The sequence below is a fragment of the Paramisgurnus dabryanus genome, chromosome 23 (assembly GCF_030506205.2).
Source record: "Paramisgurnus dabryanus chromosome 23, PD_genome_1.1, whole genome shotgun sequence".
Lineage (NCBI taxonomy): Eukaryota > Metazoa > Chordata > Actinopteri > Cypriniformes > Cobitidae > Paramisgurnus > Paramisgurnus dabryanus.
Window position 1 is genome coordinate 6,175,227 of NC_133359.1, and position 20,253 is coordinate 6,195,479.

Here is a 20,253-nt window from a genome sequence, read left to right on the forward strand (position 1 = left end):
GTCTCTTTAGAGACAACGGAGTCAGAATGTGATCTTGGAGGGGCGACCACATCCCCAAGACACGACAAGACCAATACAGCTTTTCACAGGAAAGGGCCGGGGAAAAAAACAGAACAGACAAAACTAAAGAAAAGTGTGGGAGGGTGAGAAAAGCAGAATTATGAAAGACACAGAAAAAAGAGATTCCTTAGGGGAGATAGATGGATGCCGTACAGAAGAGAGCTAATCGGAGACTTTGAGACTGTAGGAAAACAAAGTGAAATGCAGAAATGTTTTTATCAGCATTACACAGACTGCTTTCTGCACGCGCTCCAAAATACACCATTATGTTAGAGGGTGCGTGGGAAAACTCAACAAAGTTCCAAAAACTCTTTTGTTTTCCGCGCCCCTGCACATGAGACGCGGATAATCGCGCAGACGCATCTGATTAAAACCCACCGGAGCAGCGGGACAGGATGAGTTAGCAACTCGCAAGTGCATCTTGTACTTTCGCCATGACAACCGCCCAGCAGCGCCTGTGCTATAAAACCTAAAAGATCTCTTACAGGGATCTTCCATCCATGTTTTGATACGGGGGAGAGTGTTGACTAGTTCCCATTAGAGATGAGGGAGTCAAAGTGGGAGTTTTCGGGGCTTATGGAGAATGTTACGATGTAAAAGAACTAAAACAAACAACAAAAAATACCCCCAAATCTCTGGACTCGATGTTCAGCCGAACTAAAAATACACATAAATATTAATCAAACGCAGATCAACCGGCCTCTTTTTAACAAATCCACATTGCTTTTAATCACACCCGCACATTAGATTGTAACCACAACACATGATTGTAATTTAATCACCAAACGCTGAATTTCATCACTATTGTTTTAATGTGTTAAGATTGGATAAAATAAATCAATCCCTTTACATAAATCATCATATAATGCTTTCAACGTGTCATTTTTTAACATGTTATGCACTCATTCATCTTCGTCTCTGCTTGTTTTTTGCAAGGCTGTTGGGACAAACAGTTTATGAATCAACCTACTGGAACAGCCATGTGTAGCACGGGTACGTTTGTAGCCTAGGCAAAAATACATTGTATGGGTCAAAATGATCAAATTTTATGCCAAAAATCATTGGGATATTACGAAGATAACCATGTTCCATGAAGATATTTTGTAAATTTCCTAACATAAATATATTAAAAATGTTCTCAATATTTAGTTTTTTTTCACCCTCAGATTCCAGATTTTCAAATATTGTCCGGTCCTACCAAACCATACATCAATGAAAAGCCTATTAATTCCACTTTATGATGTATCAATTACTTCGTAAATTAATTTCAAGAAATTGAAATATATGACCCCACAAATGGCCCCTAGTGGTCACTAATATGTACAATTTAGGTACAGATACAGTCTTGTTCAAAATAATAGCAGTACAATGTGACTAACCAGAATAATCAAGGTTTTTAGTATATTTTTTTATTGCTACGTTGCAAACAAGTTACCAGTAGGTTCAGTAGATTCTCAGAAAACAAATGAGACCCAGCATTCATGATATGCACGCTCTTAAGGCTGTGCAATTGGGCAATTAGTTGAATTAGTTGAAAGGGGTGTGTTCAAAAAAATAGCAGTGTGGCATTCAATCACTGAGGTCATCATTTTTGTGAAGAAACGGGTGTGAATCAGGTGGCCCCTATTTAAGGATGAAGCCAACACTTGTTGAACATGCATTTGAAAGCTGAGGAAAATGGGTCGTTCAAGACATTGTTCAGAAGAACAGCGTACTTTGATTAAAAAGTTGATTGGAGAGGGGAAAACCTATAAAGAGGTGCAAAAAATGATAGGCTGTTCAGCTAAAATGATCTCCAATGCCTTAAAATGGAGAGCAAAACCAGAGAGACGTGGAAGAAAACGGAAGACAACCATCAAAATGGATAGAAGAATAACCAGAATGGCAAAGGCTCAGCCAATGATCACCTCCAGGATGATCAAAGACAGTCTGGAGTTACCTGTAAGTACTGTGACAGTTAGAAGACGTCTGTGTGAAGCTAATCTATTTTCAAGAATCCCCGCAAAGTCCCTCTGTTAAAAAAAAGGCATGTGCAGAAGAGGTTACAATTTGCCAAAGAACACATCAACTGGCCTAAAGAGAAATGGAGGAACATTTTGTGGACTGATGAGAGTAAAATTGTTCTTTTTGGGTCCAAGGGCCACAGGCAGTTTGTGAGACGACCCCCAAACTCTGAATTCAAGCCACAGTACACAGTGAAGCATGGAGGTGCAAGCATCATGATATTGGCATGTTTCTCCTACTATGGTGTTGGGCCTATTTATCGCATACCAGGGATCATGGATCAGTTTGCATATGTTAAAATACTTGAAGAGGTCATGTTGCCCTATGCTGAAGAGGACATGCCCTTGAAATGGTTGTTTCAACAAGACAATGACCCAAAACACACTAGTAAACGGGCAAAGTCTTGGTTCCAAACCAACAAAATTAATGTTATGGAGTGGCCAGCCCAATCTCCAGACCTTAATCCAATTGAGAACTTGTGGGGTGATATCAAAAATGCTGTTTCTGAAGCAAAACCAAGAAATGTGAATGAATTGTTAAAGAATCATGGAGTGGAATAACAGCTGAGAGGTGCCACAAGTTGGTTGACTCCATGCCACACAGATGTCAAGCAGTTTTAAAAAACTGTGGTCATACAACTAAATATTAGCTAAGTGATTCACAGATTGCTAAATCCCAGAAAAAAAATGTTTGTACAAAATAGTTTTGAGTTTGTACAGTCAAAGGTAGACACTGCTATTTTTTTGAACACACCCCTTTCAACGAATTGCCCAATTGCACAGCCTTAAGAGCGTGCATATCATGAATGCTGGGTCTTGTTTGTTTTCTGAGAATCTACTGAACCTACTGGTAACTTGTTTGCCACGTAGCAATAAAAAATATACTAAAAACCTTGATTATTCTGGTTAGTCACATTGTACTGCTATTATTTTGAACAAGACTGTATGTATAAATTTGAGATGTCCCTTAGAGGTACCAATATGTGCGTCTGGTGTACTATTATCAGGGTTCCCATACCTTAGTTAACTTCAAATTCAAGGACCTTTCACAGACTTTCCCTTAAATCCAAGGACTAAATGTGGAGACACATTTCAAGTGAGAGCAAGGTTACATCGTGTTACCTTTTAAGATACATTGTTACAGTTCCCTTTCGAGGGAACTCGCGCTGCGCCACTGCGGTGACACTTTGGGGACGCCTCCAGGGGTAAGTGCATCTGAATGTGTATATCAAATTCAACCAATAGTGAGGCGTAACGACAAAGACAGGGTGATGCGGGAGCCAGGAAGTATTTCACTATCTGAAATATTGCCAAAGATGGCGTTACAGGGACCCAGGAAGTATGGCAAGGGAGACGCAGCGTCTCGTTCCCTTCTCAGGGAACAACAGTTACAAACGTAACCCGAGACGTTTTCATGTGCCAAATACAAATATGCAAAACGCATTTTGGTATGAATCAACATTCGCATACAGAAGATATAAGCATTTAAAGGGAACAGTTAAGCATGTGTGCTTAAAAAGTCTAGAATTTTCATGGAATTTTACACAGGGAATAATATGGATTTTCTTCCAGAAAACATCTTGCATAAAATAGATTCAAGCACTTTCAATAACCTCTATCTACGTATGTAGGGCCTTGAATATTTCTCCCAGATACACAAACTTTCAAGGACCCGTGGGAACTCTTTAAGTGCAAAGGTGTACTTTTTTGAAAAGGTACTGCCCCCCAGTTACAGCTAGGGTCTATTTTTCCTGACAATGTATAACTTTTATCCATAGCGACTTTAAAGTTCGTTTTTATCAGTAATCGAATCCTCTGGGAATTTAACCTATGACCTTTGCACTGCTGATGCAATGCTCCATCAATTGAGTTACAGGAACACTTGACCGATAACCTGAAAAAGTCATATTTTATTTCATTTATGTGAAAACTGGCAGTTGCTTGTAAATAGAAAACAGCAGTCCAAGTCGATTGCATTGTGGGATACAGCATTCCACACGCTGTACTTGGGTGGTAGATCGTTTCTTATCAAATCTGCATTTATGTAAGAGTTCCCAGTTTACATACTGAACACTGCAGATGTACTAAAATGCCATTCCCCACTTACTCATAGTCTCTAACACACACATCTTTTATCACCAGACACGCCAGAAAAATATTTCGGTGACCTGCCAAAACTTGGATCCTACTAGAGTCTGTCTGGCAGATGGTGTTTGGTTGATGTCATAGTCAACTCAGGACACAGTGTATGAAAACAACAAATCATTTTATATTTTTTGAACAAATCCTTCATACACAAATATATATTTATGAAAAAGTACATATTTCATATACTACATAAACACAGGATTATTATCGTCGTTTTTGCTGTGTTTTAGTAAACTGCCCTAAAAATGCATCACAACACTTTCAGTAGGGGTTTTTTGTACAATAAAGGTTAACTAATAGGAAAACAAATCGATATTGATAAAGGGAGAAAAAGGCGGCCCTTAAATATCGTCACTACCCATACACACACGGCAAAAAATTAAAATAAACATCACGAAAGGACAATGAAACCGAAAGATTATCTATCTAAGGCTTTTAAAGGAAAACACCACCGTTTTTTAATATTTACTATGTATTTACCTCAACTTAGATGAATTAATACATACCTATATTTTTTCAATCCGTGCACTTAATCTTCGTACAGCGCGTCGTGAACATGTTAGCATTTAGCCTAGCCCCATTCATTCCTTAGGATCCAAACAGGGATGAATTTAGAAGCCACCAAACACTTCCATGTTTTCCCTATTTAAAGACTGATACATAAGTAGTTACACAAGTAAGTATAAAACTTTATTTTGGAGCCATAGGAATGAATGGGGCTAAATGCTAACACATTCAAGAAGCGCTGTACAAAGATTAAAAGTGCACGCATTGAAAAAAGATAGATATGTGTTAATTCATCTAAGTTGAAGTAAGAACATAGTCAAATATTGAAAAACGGTGGTGTTTTCCTTTAATATCAGATAATAAAAAAAGAATTGACACAAAAAAAGTCGGATTATGTAAACACTTCAAAGTTCGACAGTGTTATCAAATCTCCGTTCTTTGCTTATGAAGAAAAGACTTTGCTTTGATCAACGCTAGATAAAACCGATGAGCCAACAATGAATCCAACATTGCTTATAAGTTACTAAGCGAATTGGATGCTATGACTGTTATGGGTGGGGGACTGACAGTAATTTTGAGTTGCGCGTTAAACTGGTTTTGCTTTACTTGGATTTAGCTAATAAGTATTGACTGGAGACTGGATTTTGTTTGAGAGTTCTGGTGTTCGTTCCCCCCCTTCTCCTGCTGAATATTTATGTTTATTAAGCGTGAGAAGGTCTGCGTGTGAACGTCTCATGTGTTGACGGTGTTGACGGGCATCTGGAGTTGGACCACCTCTCCGTTCTCGGCTTGCTGGAGCTGCATGGCTTCCTTCACCTCCATCTCCGACTGCAGCGCTGGAGTCAAAGCTTCCGTCTGCGAACAAAGAGCGAGCGAAATTTAAAGCGGCTTCACCAGCAGGTTAACATTTAACATCAGTCAAAGTTTCTTGGCAGAATTTAGTGTTACACGATTATTTCCCACCCCCTTTCTATCCTTAAGATTTAAACCACCTGTTTTGTACCTTGTAAGACGGCTATATGTAAATGACCTTTGTTCTGATTGGCTAACCTCTATGTAATCCACACTATCATTCATCAGGGTGGGTCGTATTGCTGCTAAGTAGATGTTGATGTATAAGTGCGGATGATCATGTTTATATGCTAATGGTTCGGATGTCAGCACGGCAATCAATTCAATTAATAGCCTGGGGAGGAGGTTTAAAACTGCAAAACAACTTTATTTTGTTATCGAGCATGTACATAAAAAACCAGGGTTCAAAACTGTTCTAACTTCACCATGATTTACAATGGTAAACTTATAATAAAGGTATGTAAGTTGAGCTGTCGGGTCAGATTTTGCAGGAAATAGTGTTTTAAAAAAACACAAAAGTATAATTTAAAGTACACTTAAAAAAAAGACTTTCTTTCTTAGTATTTTTGTCTTGTTTTCAGTAGAAATATCTAAAAATTCTTAAATCAAGATTTATTTTCTTGATGAGCAAATGACTTAAGAAAATAAGTCTAGTTTTTAGACAAAACATATCAAATTTAAGTAAATTTGTCCTTAAAACAAGCAAAACAATCTTCGATTGGAATAAGTACATTTTTATTGAATTTACTTACACTGCAAAAAATGATTTTCAAGAAAACATTTTCTTAGTATTTTTGTCTTGTTTTCAGTAAAAAGATCTAAAAAAATCTTAAATTAACATGCTTTTTCTTGATGAGCAAAACGACCCAAGAAAATAAGTCTAGTTTTTAGACCAAAAATATCAAATTTAAGTGATTTTGTGCATTAAACAAGCAAAAATCTGCCAATGGGGTAAGCAATAAAATCTGAATTTTTTTTCTTAAACACTAAATTCAAGAAAATTCAAGAAAAATTTGCTTACCCAATTGGCAGATTTTTTTTGCTTGTTTTATGCACAAAATCACTTAAATTTGATATTTTTGGTCTAAAAACTAGACTTATTTCTTGGGTTTTTCTCATCAAAAAAGCATCTTAATTTAAGAATTTTTAGATATTTTTACTGAAAACAAGACAAAAATACTAACTTTTTTTCTTGAAAATCAAAACTTTCTTTCTTAGGTATTTTTGTCTTGTTTTCAGTAGAAATATCTAAAAATTCTTAAATCAAGATGTATTTTCTTGATGAGCAAATGACCTAAAAAAATAAGTCTAGTTTTTAAACAAAACTGCCAAAAATAAAACAAGCAAAAAATCTGCCAATGGAGTAAGACATTTTTTCTTGAATTTACTTAATACAAGAAAAATTTATCAAAAAAAGGTCTAATTCCATTGGCTGATTTTTTTGCTTGTTTTAAGCACAAATTCGCTTAAATTTGATACGTTTCTTTGCTCATCAAGAAAATACATCTTGATTTAAGAATTTTTAGATATTTCTACTGAAAACAAGACAAAAATAATCAGTAAAAAAGTCATTTTTTGCAGCGTAACCTGCAATTTATCTTCTAAACAGAGATGGCGACAGAGAGGCTGCAGCTTTAATATCCAGAAATAACAAAAAGAAAGCCAATCGTTAGTTGTGTCAACATCGTAACATTGGTTCAACAATTTGCACAAAATTGGGGTGGGACAGCCTGTTTGTTCAACCAACCAGGTAAAGATATAGGGGTCGTCTGTTTTCAACTTTGGGTGAAACGCTCAGCTCATCAATGTCACTTTTCACTTGGCCGGCCAATCACAGTGGAGGGGCTGGACAACTATCATAATAACCAACCGTGCATCGTTTAAGGACTGATAAACAAAACAGAAGTCTCACAACAACCAAAGCTCCAAAAACATTGGCTAGCGCCCACAGCTGGCATCCACCTGGCATTTTCAGCCACGCTTTGTTGTACATCAAGGATGGGCCACTTCGGTCCTGGAGGGCCGGTGTCCTGCAGAGTTTAGCTCCAACCTGCCTCAGCACACCTGAATAAAAGTTTCTAGTATACCTAGTAAGACCTTAATTGGCTGCTTCAGGTGTGTTTAATTATGGTTGGAGCTAAACTCTACAGGACACCGGCCCTCCAGGACCGAAGTTGCCCATCCCTGGTGTACATGCTCCCTTAGTAAACCAAACATCAGTGCTGCATTTCCATTTGGTGCCACTAGTTGGACAGGAAATCTCTTTTTACAATTGTGAGGTCACCACTGGATGTTCAATGCAAAATCTGGTTCCTGAATTGAAAACCGTCTGAGACAAGTATTTCTGCATAACACGTGAAACCTCACAAAATTGATGGAGGCACTGAAGGCTGAATCAAATAAAACATTGACAGCGATTGATGCAACAGAAACAAAGAGTGGAAAAACAACAAGATGGAAAAGGGGGTCAGATGAAGGCTATGCTTCATCTCAGTCACCAAAATAAAAACACTCCCTAAAGCATCGAGGGAGTGATGGAAGAGTCAGACAACATGGGATGAGTCACATCAGAAGACGTCGAGTGAGTCATTCCTTCCTCAAGACGTGCCAGGGGAACGGAGTGCACACCTGCACGCTGTCGAGATTCAGGAGTTTGGCCTTAAAGCAGTCGATTTGATACAAGACACTAACTGGTGATTTAACCTTGGGTCGTAAGTGCGAGACCCTTGGGACGATTTTCTTTTGGTTTACAAGAGGGCACTTGTACAATACAAGGACAACGTTTGCATTTAAATTAAATCTTACTTTTAAATACAAAATAGAGAGATGAGCGACACATACAGCACTTAAAAGGCCAAAGTTTGTGTAACACTTTCGTGAAGGGATTAGTCTGTCAGACCGTACGAAAAGCAGGCGTTTCTGGACGGAAACATCTCTTTATTTTTGTCGATTTTTATCAGCGGTGATCAAATGTGTGATATGGAAACTATTAAAAATAAAGAGGAAAAGAAAATGAAAAGAAAAACGATGGGGTGCGCGTACAAAAAAAATCTGGCGTAAACGTTGCCACATGTTTTGCACGACAGATGAGAGCGATTTAAATAATCCTGAAATTTACACACAAAGGAGAGCTGTGACCTCAGGATAGAGGCTGAACACCAGCTGAGGGTTCGTAGTATCTATACAAAGTACGAGCCGAAGGCTGCCTGGAATAGTTTTAGTTTGAAATTAATGATTTAATTGACAACAACTTAATTCATGAGATTTGCAATGGCTTAAAGCTAATAGCTTAAAGGAATCTGGTCATTAGGCCTCTGATGTCATTTCCTGGGTTCGGACATCATCATGTGGGTTAAAAAGAATTATATCATACATTTTTTCCTGTGAGGTCCACCTGTTATGTTCATGAAAGAAGTTTACTGCACGCAAAAGAGTCATCATTCACTTTTAGCATTATGGTCTCCGAACCTTACACCATGTGCAACCCTTCATTTTCCAATTAAAGGCAATTTGTTCACATTGAAAGCATAATGCTCTGTAAACGACAATCACGTAATCAGAGAAAATCAAAACGTACTGATAGCCCTGCCCACGCTGAAATTTTATTAGTCCATTGTAGACTACTGAGATTTTACATGGGTGGGGCTACCGGTTTTGCACCACTAAGACAGAAACAGGTGTTCAGTTGGTTACAGAGCTTTCATAAAGACCAGGGCTTAACATAAAGGACCGCCCGATGGCCTGGGGCCAGCGTAAGAGACATTTGAGCCAGTAAACATTATTGTCAATCGGACCAGTGCTTCGCCCTAAGTCACTAAAATATATGTGGCCGTTTGTCTGTATGTATTTTTATGCAACCAACACTGATGCTTGGTTTAAGCGCCGCAAACATTAACTTCTCTGCAATGTCATGAGGTTTCTCCGACCTTATTGGTTGTTGTAGACACTGTCGCGTGTGTTGCATGTTAAGTCAATTGGTAGAGCAAAGAGACGTTAAAATGGCGGCGGGGCGGCGTCCTCTAAATATGAGGCCAAACGAAAACTTAATTACGTATTTAACATCTTGAAAGCAGACATTTACCTGCGTAAAACATGACGAAAGCGACAATGCAATGTTTTTTACAGTTTGCCGTCAGTTTCCAGGTAAAGCAGACAAGTTGGGAGCCTTTACAAGCAACTACCGTAAACCGATAACCCTTCATCTGGTCTATTGAACTTAATGGCGAGACGTATGGATAAAGAATATTTTAAGCGCACCGAGAGACTGGGTTCACTGCAAAAAATGACTTTCTTAGTATTTTTGTCTTGTTTTCAGTAGAAATATCTAAAAATTCTTAAATCAAGATGACCTAAGAAAATAAAGTCTAGTTTTTACACAAAAAATATACAATTTAAGTGAATTCGTGCTTAAAACAAGCTAAATTATCTGTCAGTGGGGTGAGAAAATTTTACTTGAATTAAGTGTTTAAGAAAAAAGAAATCTTATTTCACAATTTTTTTTCTCACCCCATTGGCAGTTAATTTTGCTTGTTTTAAGGACAATTTCACTTAAATTGTATCTTATTTGTCTTAAAACTAGACTTATTTACTTAGGTCATTTTGCTCATTAAGAAAATACATCTTAACTTTTTAAGATAATTTTTAGATATTTCTACTGAAAACAAGACAAAAGTACTAAGTAAGAAAGTCATTTTTTGCAGTGTTATATAAGTATATGTATATAACATAGTATATGTCTTAAGTATATACACTGCAAAAAATTATTTTCATAAAAAAATCTTAGTATTTTTGTCTTGTTTTCAGTAAAAATATCTAAAAATTCTTAAATTAAGATTAAGAAAGATTAAGAAACAACCCAATAAAAAAAGTCTAGATTTTAGACCAAAAATATCAAATTTAAATGATTTTGTGCATAAAACAAGCAAAAGAATCTGGCAATGGGGTAAGCAAATTTTTCTTGAATTATTCTTGAATTTAGTGTTTAAGAAAAATGTTCAACATTTTTTTGCTTACCCCATTGGCAGATTTTTTTTGCTTGTTTTATGCACAAAATCACTTACATTTGATATTTTTGGTCTAAAAACTAGACTTATTTTCTTGGGTTGTTTTAATTCTTAATTTAAGAATTTTTTGATATTTTTACTGATAACAAGACAAAAATACTAAGAAGTTTTTTCTTGAAAATCATTTTTTTGCAGTGTAGTTGAACATAAATTATTTTACATTACAATGCAAGTCTTTATGGATCTTGCACGTCTCATGACTAGTGATATGCCTGTTTCATCATGAGACAAAAAAACCCATGAGATGTTACAGACTGGCCAGCATATTTAAACTTAAACGCTTTTGTATGTTACTATGGATATGCGAATGATCAATAGCTAAATATGCTCAAAATATTAAACGATTTCTCTAACAAACCTATCGTTTTGCTTTCGAACTTCGAAGACATTTATTTACCCACTGGAGTAATTTGGATTACTTTAATAATTAATGTATGTGCTTTTTGCAGCTAAATCCCATGTGTTATTGGCTCATTATAGTTGTGCGTACGTCATACGGTGTAGCCGCAACGGTGTAGGATATTCGTCAATTTTCATAAATACTTCTGAGTCCTTGTCGATGCAGATTTTACACAGTTTTTTACCTGACGGGAGGGGTTCTAGTGGACCTATAACAACGCTTGCGGTCCGCGTAGAACTGATGCGCTGTTAAAAATTTGCCGAGGTCCACGTCAGGCTACGGCGTAGACCTTACGCACAACTATAAATTGGACTTTAGTCATGCATAGGGTCTGCGTCGTAGGTTATCCGCAGCCTTAGCATAGCTCAGCGTAGCACCTCACCAACTTTTTACCAGCGCGTCAGTTCTACGTGGACGGCATGCGCTGTGATTGGTCCACTAGAACCCCTCCAGTCGGGTAAAAAAACTGCATCTTGGTATTTCCGTTTGCGACGGTGAGAACAAAGATGGGCCAAGTTGATGGGTGATTTAGTTGAAACTGCAACATAAGTCGCTGTTTTATTTACTTCCATCACTGCTGGTCTTCTCAAAACATACACAACATGTTTCTTCTTCGTTTGTGGGTTAACTTGCCAAGCTGCTTCTTCATTGACGTTCACGCTGCTACTGTGGTTACACGCGTGGATACTGCCTACCAGCGGTCTGCATGTGTGTTTGCATGTCAGCGCAGACGACACCGCAGAAGTATATATATATATAAACTAACACGTAACCTACGCCGTAGGACCAACAGCACAACTATAATGAGGCCTTAATTTGTTGACCCCCATATAGGAAGATAACATGACAGCATTTTTATATAAAATGACTTGTTTGTGTTCCATTTCAGAAACAAAGTCGTACACATCTGGCACAAGCACCAGAAATATTTTCATTTCATTTGAACTTTTTCTTTAAACTGGCCCACAACTACCAAAGCTCATGCCATAATGGTTACTCATTTCCTAATTCAACAGCTGTTTGTTTTACTCATGTCAAAACAAAATGCCAGTTATCTCAACTCGATTTTGCATAGATTTACTTTATTGGTTTATGCCAAACGCTGTATACGTAATGCTTTCTTCAAGTCTTTATTACCATTAACAACCTTCCTTGACAATCTGGAAGAGGTCCAGACCACCAAGGAAAGCGACAAGTGTGGCTAGAAGTAAATTTAGGACCCTCTGATGAGGTCTGGGTAAGGAGGCAATCATCCAACTTTTCCCACAAGCCTGTTTCCGGGGTTTACTTAGATGAAGATGAGACGCTGCATATTTGAAGGTCGGCCAAATCACAAGCGTGTGTGTATCATAAGAGAGCGGAGACGAAGAAAAATGCAGGTCAATCAGATAACAAGGCTTTCAGAATTAAGGCATCAAGACTTTTTTGAGCCGTACGACCAATTTGGCCACAGTAAGTCACATCCAAGGAATGTGATTGAAGACAAAAACATGGGGACATTGGGAAGAAGGCCAGAAACGTAGATTTAGGTGTGAACACAAAGCTTAGCCAACGCGTAAGACCAGGTACCAGGTGGTAAGAAAGTACAAAGAGAGTCCATTTTATGCAGGAAATGCCCTTTAAGAATATTTAAACCATAAGTGCCCAAAGATCTCTCACTATTAAAGTTTTTGGTTGTACCAGGCTAACCACTTTAAAGGGCAAATGTGGTGAAAACCTAAATCTTCTCCCTATTACTGAATAACTTACATTCCCTGTTCACAAAAGACACACTTGGAGTGCGTGTTAGTGGCATGTTTATGAACATTTTCAAAACTAAAAGGGATGGTCCACAACAAAGAACAATGAATGAATGTTTTAATAAAAACACAGTTTAGTAATAGTACAATGATGCTTGAAACATGAGGAACAAATAAATGCATGTATTGAAGAATTATTTTGAATGAATCTGGTGAACAGAAGTTTTTGTTACTGGTATGACTTTTGGTGCAGCCATCTGCTTAAGGCACTGTAAAAAAATGCAACATTTTGGTCAAATCAACATATATTACTTTAACTTAACTAACCTAAACAATTTCAACTTGTTTTATACATTAGGCCAAAACATAAAACAGTCGGTTTTATTCTGAGGGGAAAAAAGGCATCATGTGCACTGTACGCTGACCCGAGCGCATGTGTAAAAATCAAAGTATACTTCGTCCGTTACAGTGTATTTGCTCAAAACAGGTTTGTTGCATTGCAAAAGTAACTGTTACGTCCATATTTATCGTAAATACTGAACAAATCCAGCATTTAATTTGATATTTAAATGAATGACTTAAGGCTGTTTAAAAAGATTTCAAATCTACTAAATACTGAATTGACAGGAATACCATTCCTGTGTGAATCTTTAGTAGGGCTAGGTATTGGCAAGGGCCTCACGGTACGATGCATATCACGATGCATGGGGCACGATACGATGTACCGCGATGCGTTGCATGTTGCGATACATTGCAATACCTTTTCTCTATTTTTATCAAAAATTTAAAAAAGAGCTGATTTTTTCCCCTCTTTTTAAAGCCTAAATGCTTCCACACGTTGGCTTTGAAAGCTGCAGGCGTTTTTAAATTTTCTGCCATTTTCTCACTCCCGCTAACTGACATTGGCCGAATGGCCGTATATGACAGACAACTGGACACCGACAACTACAGCAGTGGCGGAGAAGGTCGTTTGGCGCACAAAGAGGGATTTTATGTTATTTTTTTATAACGTCTCAATATTTTTGTACAGCCCTAATCTTTAGCAGGTAAAAAATACCAGAAATACATAGTGATTTAAATTCACATCCGAATAAATATTTAAAAAGGCAACACTCCCGACCGAAAAATTTAAATAATAACAATGGTTTTAGTTAGGGTTGGGCGGATAGACGATATTATCGTGTATCCACAACAAGGTTTTGAACCGGTTCACGGAACGAAAACCAGAAACTTTTGATGTTTTGCAAGGAACAGAAACGAAACCAGAAACTTTTCAAAAATATATGTTCCGGAACAGAACTGTTTATTGAAAATAATGGTAACCGGTTAATACCGTTATTTTTTCAGTGTAATATGACTCGGTGAAGTTCACTTCCGGTCACCCTACCTATGATGCGGTATGCCCAAGGGCGTAGGTTTGATTCTGGCATTGGTGGGGACATAAATAAAATGGTTGCATTGCAAAAACTGTTTATCACCGTTTACTTGACACAAACAACAGACAGCTCAGTATGTACTTTACTCAGTAACATCTGACTCGCCACCCTCGGCCATCCCAAATTTATAATAAACAATTTGTTATGTCCTAGAGCCTAATAAACAGTAACTGTTTAAGTCTTTGTCAAAAAAAAAGAAAATCACATTGTAAGATATAACCATATTTACTTTATTACAATGAAGAATATGCAATTAATATTTAATTCTTAATTTAATTTTGCAAAAAAAATCCCAGTGTTGAAGTTGGTATGTATATCATGCTGTTTCCTGAACAACGTTTATTAACGTTTTTGTAGTTCACATTAAATCTTCTTTTCATTAACAGACAGTTAATCAGTGTGAAAAAAAATAATTTTAAGTTTAAAATGCAACCTTACATTATGTCTACATCTGTGCAAGTAATGACCACAGTGCAGTAATGTAAAGTATTCAGCAATCATGACATGAATTCATGTTTTTACCATGTTGGGGTTATTTTCTTTCATGGATTAGGGACCCCCTAAATAACCTTGCTACCCCATTTATAAAAGGTTGACAAAAGTTTGCAACTTCTCAGGTTAACATGGGATTGTCGTGTATTGGTGAAAACACTGTCCTTGAATCATTATGTGACACAACTTGTTCCGTATTTTGTGAATGAAACAGTTACAGTGGGTATAATAATACTTTCTTCCTCACTTACCTGTTGCCCGAATAATCACGCGCGTCTTGAGTGAACTTTGGCGCGTTGTACAAAGTGAAACCATCCTATCACACGTAGCGAGTAAAGACAAGCCATAAAGTGATGTGATTTAGAGAGGCGGGACTCAAGAAATGCTAATCCAATCATATTAGCAATGTGATTAGAGAGGCGGGACTAAAGAAATGCAAAGCCAGTCATATTAGCGATGTGAGTTACGGAGGCGGGCATTGCAGAGAACGAAAGCTGTTAACCGTTTGTGTACCACATAGAGCGTCATTTTTACAGAACGGGATTGCAAAAGATTTCTAATCTCATTTAAATGATTCCTGAAAAAAATTATAATAAGTAAAAAATAGAAAACACAAGAATAAGAAGGACATTAGTGGTTATATATAAATACAGATTAATTGTTTGGTCGAAATTATTGCTAGGGACAATTCAGTCTTCCCTGAATATTGCTAGGGACATGTCCCTAGCGTCCCACCCTAAATCTACGCCCATGGGTATGCCCGTGTTATGTAGTAACAGCAACCGTGTATTCTCTCATGTTTCTAAATTTGCAACAAATTGTGCAAATGTGACAGATCAAAGAGTAAAACACGACGCAATGACGTCACATATATGCTAATCGGTGTGTGACGTCATCACCGCCACAGTCTCTCCTAATGATCAGCCTACTTATTTGTATGTCCCACAGCTGACATGGAACGTTATTAACCGGTTCGGGAACTTTATTTTTTGTTCTAACCGGTTCAGGAACGTCAACTTTAGGGTTGAACCGAAAAGCGGAAACGTTAAAATACGGTTTTTGTTCGGAACGAACCAATTGGGAAAAATTCTGGTTCAAAGCCCTGATCCACAATAGTCAGACATATTGCCAACAGCAAGCTTTCATGATGATAGTTGGTGATGGTTATTCATTTTTTTGTCCATCAATCAAGTGACGAAATAAGTCATAAATAAGTAAAAAATTAACAAATACATAAATGAGTAAACTACTGACCCTCTGTCATAGGCTGATGATAGGACGATCTCAAAATGGGGCATATCGCCCAATACTAGTTTTAGTACTAGCCATTCATCATAATTTTGAAGAAACAAAGAAAAATTATGTGTGTCAAGGATACTCCTCATAAAACAGTGAGCAAACAGTGACTGCTTAGCCCTTCCAGGGACTAGCACAAAATCTTGTATGAATAAAACATGCAAGTTTTTGTGGTGATCCATAATGACTGTCAAACCCCTAAGTGTGCTAGAATATATTTGCACGCCATGTAGCTTCTCTGACGTGATGACGGCATCGTAGGGTAATTACACGGGCGTGAACTCTGCGGACTAGACAGAAAGTGAGTGGAGGATAAAAGGAAAAAGAGAAAATAGAGCAAGAGGAAAAGCACAACTAGGGGCTATTTATTATTGTGAGCAAAAACAAACAGATTTGGTCTGCTGATTGGTAGAGGCGAAAGTGAAGTAGATTAACATTGCTGCCCAGAATTTCTAGAAAGAATGTGTTGTGAGAAAGCAAATACGGCTCTTGACTACAAAACTGGCACAGCACGGGTGCAAAAATACAGCTAGCACACTAGTTATGCATCTAGTCAGTGAACTCTTGCACCTTCCCTTTGGTGGCCAATTTAAGGCACGAAACTGCTGATGAAGAGGCAGTTGTTTGGCATGCACGTTAATGTGTTTGGCTTCTTACTTGTACTGCACCAGCATGGTCAGTCACTGCTCCAAGCTGGACGTATTGGACTTGAATATCATTAGCCTGGAGAGGAGATGCTTCGACCGCGCCGCTCCCGTCGGCCGACGCCACCGCTATCAGCTGTGGTCCTCTCAGAACCTAGAGGAAGAAAGAGAATAGAAAAAAAATCAGGCTTTGAATGGTCGATTAACAGTAGCATAGTTGGAAAGCATTCACACAGTCCTGTATTTGTTTATGTATGTGTTGTGTCTGACTCCAGCTCTCGAGTTCAAACCCACTTTTAAAATTTCCCATCGTCAATGAACATTCATTTTATAAAGCATCTCCATTCTTACGTGACAATGTGACCATTTCCAGTAACGGATGCTTTAACATGGAGACTGATCAGTTGAAGTCACGGATACTTAGGGTTTCTTGCAAACTGTGCCAAATTTTACCAGTACAAATATTTTAACATGACCATAAACAACCAGCTGGGTCTAAAAAAACACATTCAATGGCACTTATCTTCAATTACACTCCTGATGGCACAAATCTTCAATTAAGCTCCTGAAATCTCTAAAACTGTTGATGCACCAAATGTTCGGCAACCGAAACTATTCGGCCAAAAATAACAACAAAAGCATTTAGATGTTTGGCTGAATAAGTGAAAAGACAGAATAAAGTTAATAATGTTTATTTATAACGTTTAAGATTATATCAGCATACATGCGTGCACACTTTACAAATAAGGGTGTGACGAGACACTTAAGTCACGAGACGAGACGAGACACAAGATTGGGTTCATGACAACAAGACGCGATTTTTTTATTTTTTAAGAAATCCTCGATGATAAAATAAATGAATGGGAAACCCCGGGGGGCTAACGGACCCGCTTCTGTTACTTTCACTTTAGATCCTTACTTTTAGCCAAACAACTTTTAATCCATTTAAATCTTTAACATTTGTCCAATTCTTTACAATAGAAATAATACAGCCACTGTTATTCTTAAGCAAGGACAGAGATAAAATCATGTAAAGTCAGAGTAAGGGTTTAATCTGTTGAGACACTTTATATCTGACACTGATCGACAGACACAACATGTCTTAGACAAACATTATTGGAAACCCAAACAAAAAAGCACACTCAGTAGAAGACAGAATATAATGCATGCACAATGCACTGGAAAAAGGTTTAGCCAGAAACTTTTTGCTGATATTAGGACAGTAGCCGTTTCTCAAACAGAAAGCTGCAGCCTCCTGAGGTCGCATATGCAGGCATACGTCATCAGGTATATGCATACGTCATCAAGTGTGGTTTATTTAAGTTAACTGAGCAAGTCATGAGCATATTACAACAATTTACGATTAACTAAATATAATAGTAAACTTTATAATTGTTAATATTCTGTAATAAGATGTCTTTCAGTCCTTCCAGAAAAATGTGAAGTTTGTTGCGTGCAAAAATCCTTGATCTTGCGTCACGTTTTCTTAAAAAATGCGATGGAATATGCGGGATATTAATCCAATTTTATGCAATGAAATTGCAGGAACTTGCAAAAACTGTGTGCAGCTTTTCAATGATGTTCACGTCACATAATCACATCACTTCATAACATTCCCATGGCAACAGGGGACATGGCTGCGCTTGTGTAAAGTAAATGCAAGATATTTCAACTTTCTGCTAAGATATATGTTATTTTTGATACAAAAATGCGGGGATTATGAAATCATGCAAGCCCTGCATATTCTGCGCACGGAAATCTGCTAAATTTATGCTGCGAAAATGCAGCATAGTTGAAAAAATGCAGCCCCGGCATAAATATGTGGACTTTGGCTGATTTTGCGTTGAATCATCCGATCGCATAATCGCGTTTTTCTGGAGGGACTATAATGTATGCATCCAGTCTACAAATGCGATTAATTTCGCAATACATATTTAGTCACACGAGATCTCGTCACACCCCTATTTATAAATGTGTGAAAGCATTTTAAAGTGCCAAAGAAGATGATTTTTTGTCAATTTAGTCAGAATAGTTAGCCTGGTCCAACCAGACTCTCGTACATTCATTTCATTTGTACAGAGAGTCTGGCCATGCTCCATTGCAAAGCGTTACTTCCATTTAGGAGGGTCCTCTGTTGAAGTTTAAAACTATTGGATCTGCCCAGAGTCACTCAGGATCTGCCATAGGCGATCGCTAACGTGTGGTCGTGACGTATATTATGCGCCAAAACCGGCTGGAAACAACAAGTCCGAATGATCAGACCAACAAAACTTAGCAAACATTGTTCTTGCTCCGGCTTTAACTTCTGTGAATTCGGCAGTTTTGCAACAACAGGCCGAATAGCTTTTCTCTCGTCTTTCTCCGCTGCCATTACTGAACTACAACTCAAACTGGCGCACGACCTCAACGTCATCGTTCTTAGCCACCCCCTCTGTTCGCTGATTGGACCTGCAGATTTTTGCAGGAGAAAACAAAACTCTACACAGCAGTCCCAAACGTAGACCTGAAGCGAAAGGAAAATTAAGCGGAAGCATGCAGGAGGGCGGAGTCAGGCGATAGAATAGTTTCGTTTGCCAACCATATTAGACCAAACAATAATATTTTGCATTTTAGGAATAGTTAGGAATATATATAAAAAATCTAAGCTAATGCTGTGACTGTGTTTTTTCCCAAAATCCAAGTTATTTAAAGGCTTTGGAAAAGTGAGTCGGGCCGACTACCAAAACACACTTTTTTGCCAATCAGCAGTAAGGGGCGTGTCTACTAACCGTCATCATTGCCTGGGTTTGCGTATATGTGGGACGGGTCTATTAAAATAAGGTCCAGATACTATTGCGGTAGGGTCGTGTTTGTTAAGGCGATTTCAAATGTCAACATTGGCTTTCAGAAATCATGCACTCCACCTTTAAAGTGTAATGTGAGATTCAGATGTAACATGGATTCAATATGGAAATGATTAATACTTGTGTATATCTTATGGTAATTTTTTTGCTATGCTTTTCATTCTGAGACTATTATAATTTTCCTTGTGCCGATTGTTCCTTTCTTAACATTTACTGGCATATTAATCACCTCTTTGTTCAGTATGCTGACAAAATTAAATAGAGGAGATATTAATCTGCTCAAATGTTTTCGTCTTTTCTATGGCTTGTTGAAAAATAATTAAAGCATATTATTGCCTAATGATAATCACTCATCATGTGCACCCGTTTTCCATTTCTTTCCCTTTTGTTCACACGGTCAGGAAGTTTAAAGACTTGCTTATGAATATTGGATATGATTTTTGTTAACAGACTTTCTTAAACAGGCCAAATTAATTGGTTTCAAGACATTAGTGTAGTAAGACCGGCAATAAATTAATGTGCAGAACAATTCTGGCTTTCATAAGAATATTGATGGAGTCATTATTTGGCCTATTAGCTAACAATAACCGTAGGAAAGCCGTTTGCAGCTTAATAATGTGAGGCAATTTAATCAGGTGTTATAAAAAACTATTTATCAAGCAACACCTATAGCACAAACACATTTCTTACAGTTTTCCCATTGCCTTACAGGATCCAATGGTTATTCATTATCCTTAGAGATGCAAAATGTTATTACAGGTATTGTATAT

General features: G+C 37.6%; 1 protein-coding gene across 4 annotated transcripts in view; it reads right to left on the reverse strand.

Annotated features, from left to right (window-relative positions):
- Positions 1-4,312: 4,312 nt before the first annotated feature.
- Positions 4,313-20,253, reverse strand: part of banp (BTG3 associated nuclear protein) — a 53,848-nt gene continuing 37,907 nt past the window's right edge. For all 4 annotated transcript variants that reach the window (XM_065292182.1, XM_065292180.1, XM_065292181.1 and 1 more), the window contains exons 12-13: positions 16,654-16,794; positions 4,313-5,573 (exon numbers count right to left, since the gene is read on the reverse strand). In XM_065292182.1, coding sequence (XP_065148254.1) covers positions 5,451-5,573; positions 16,654-16,794 — 264 coding nt within the window. In that variant the 3' untranslated portion in view covers positions 4,313-5,450. The remainder of the gene's footprint in view (positions 5,574-16,653; positions 16,795-20,253) is intronic.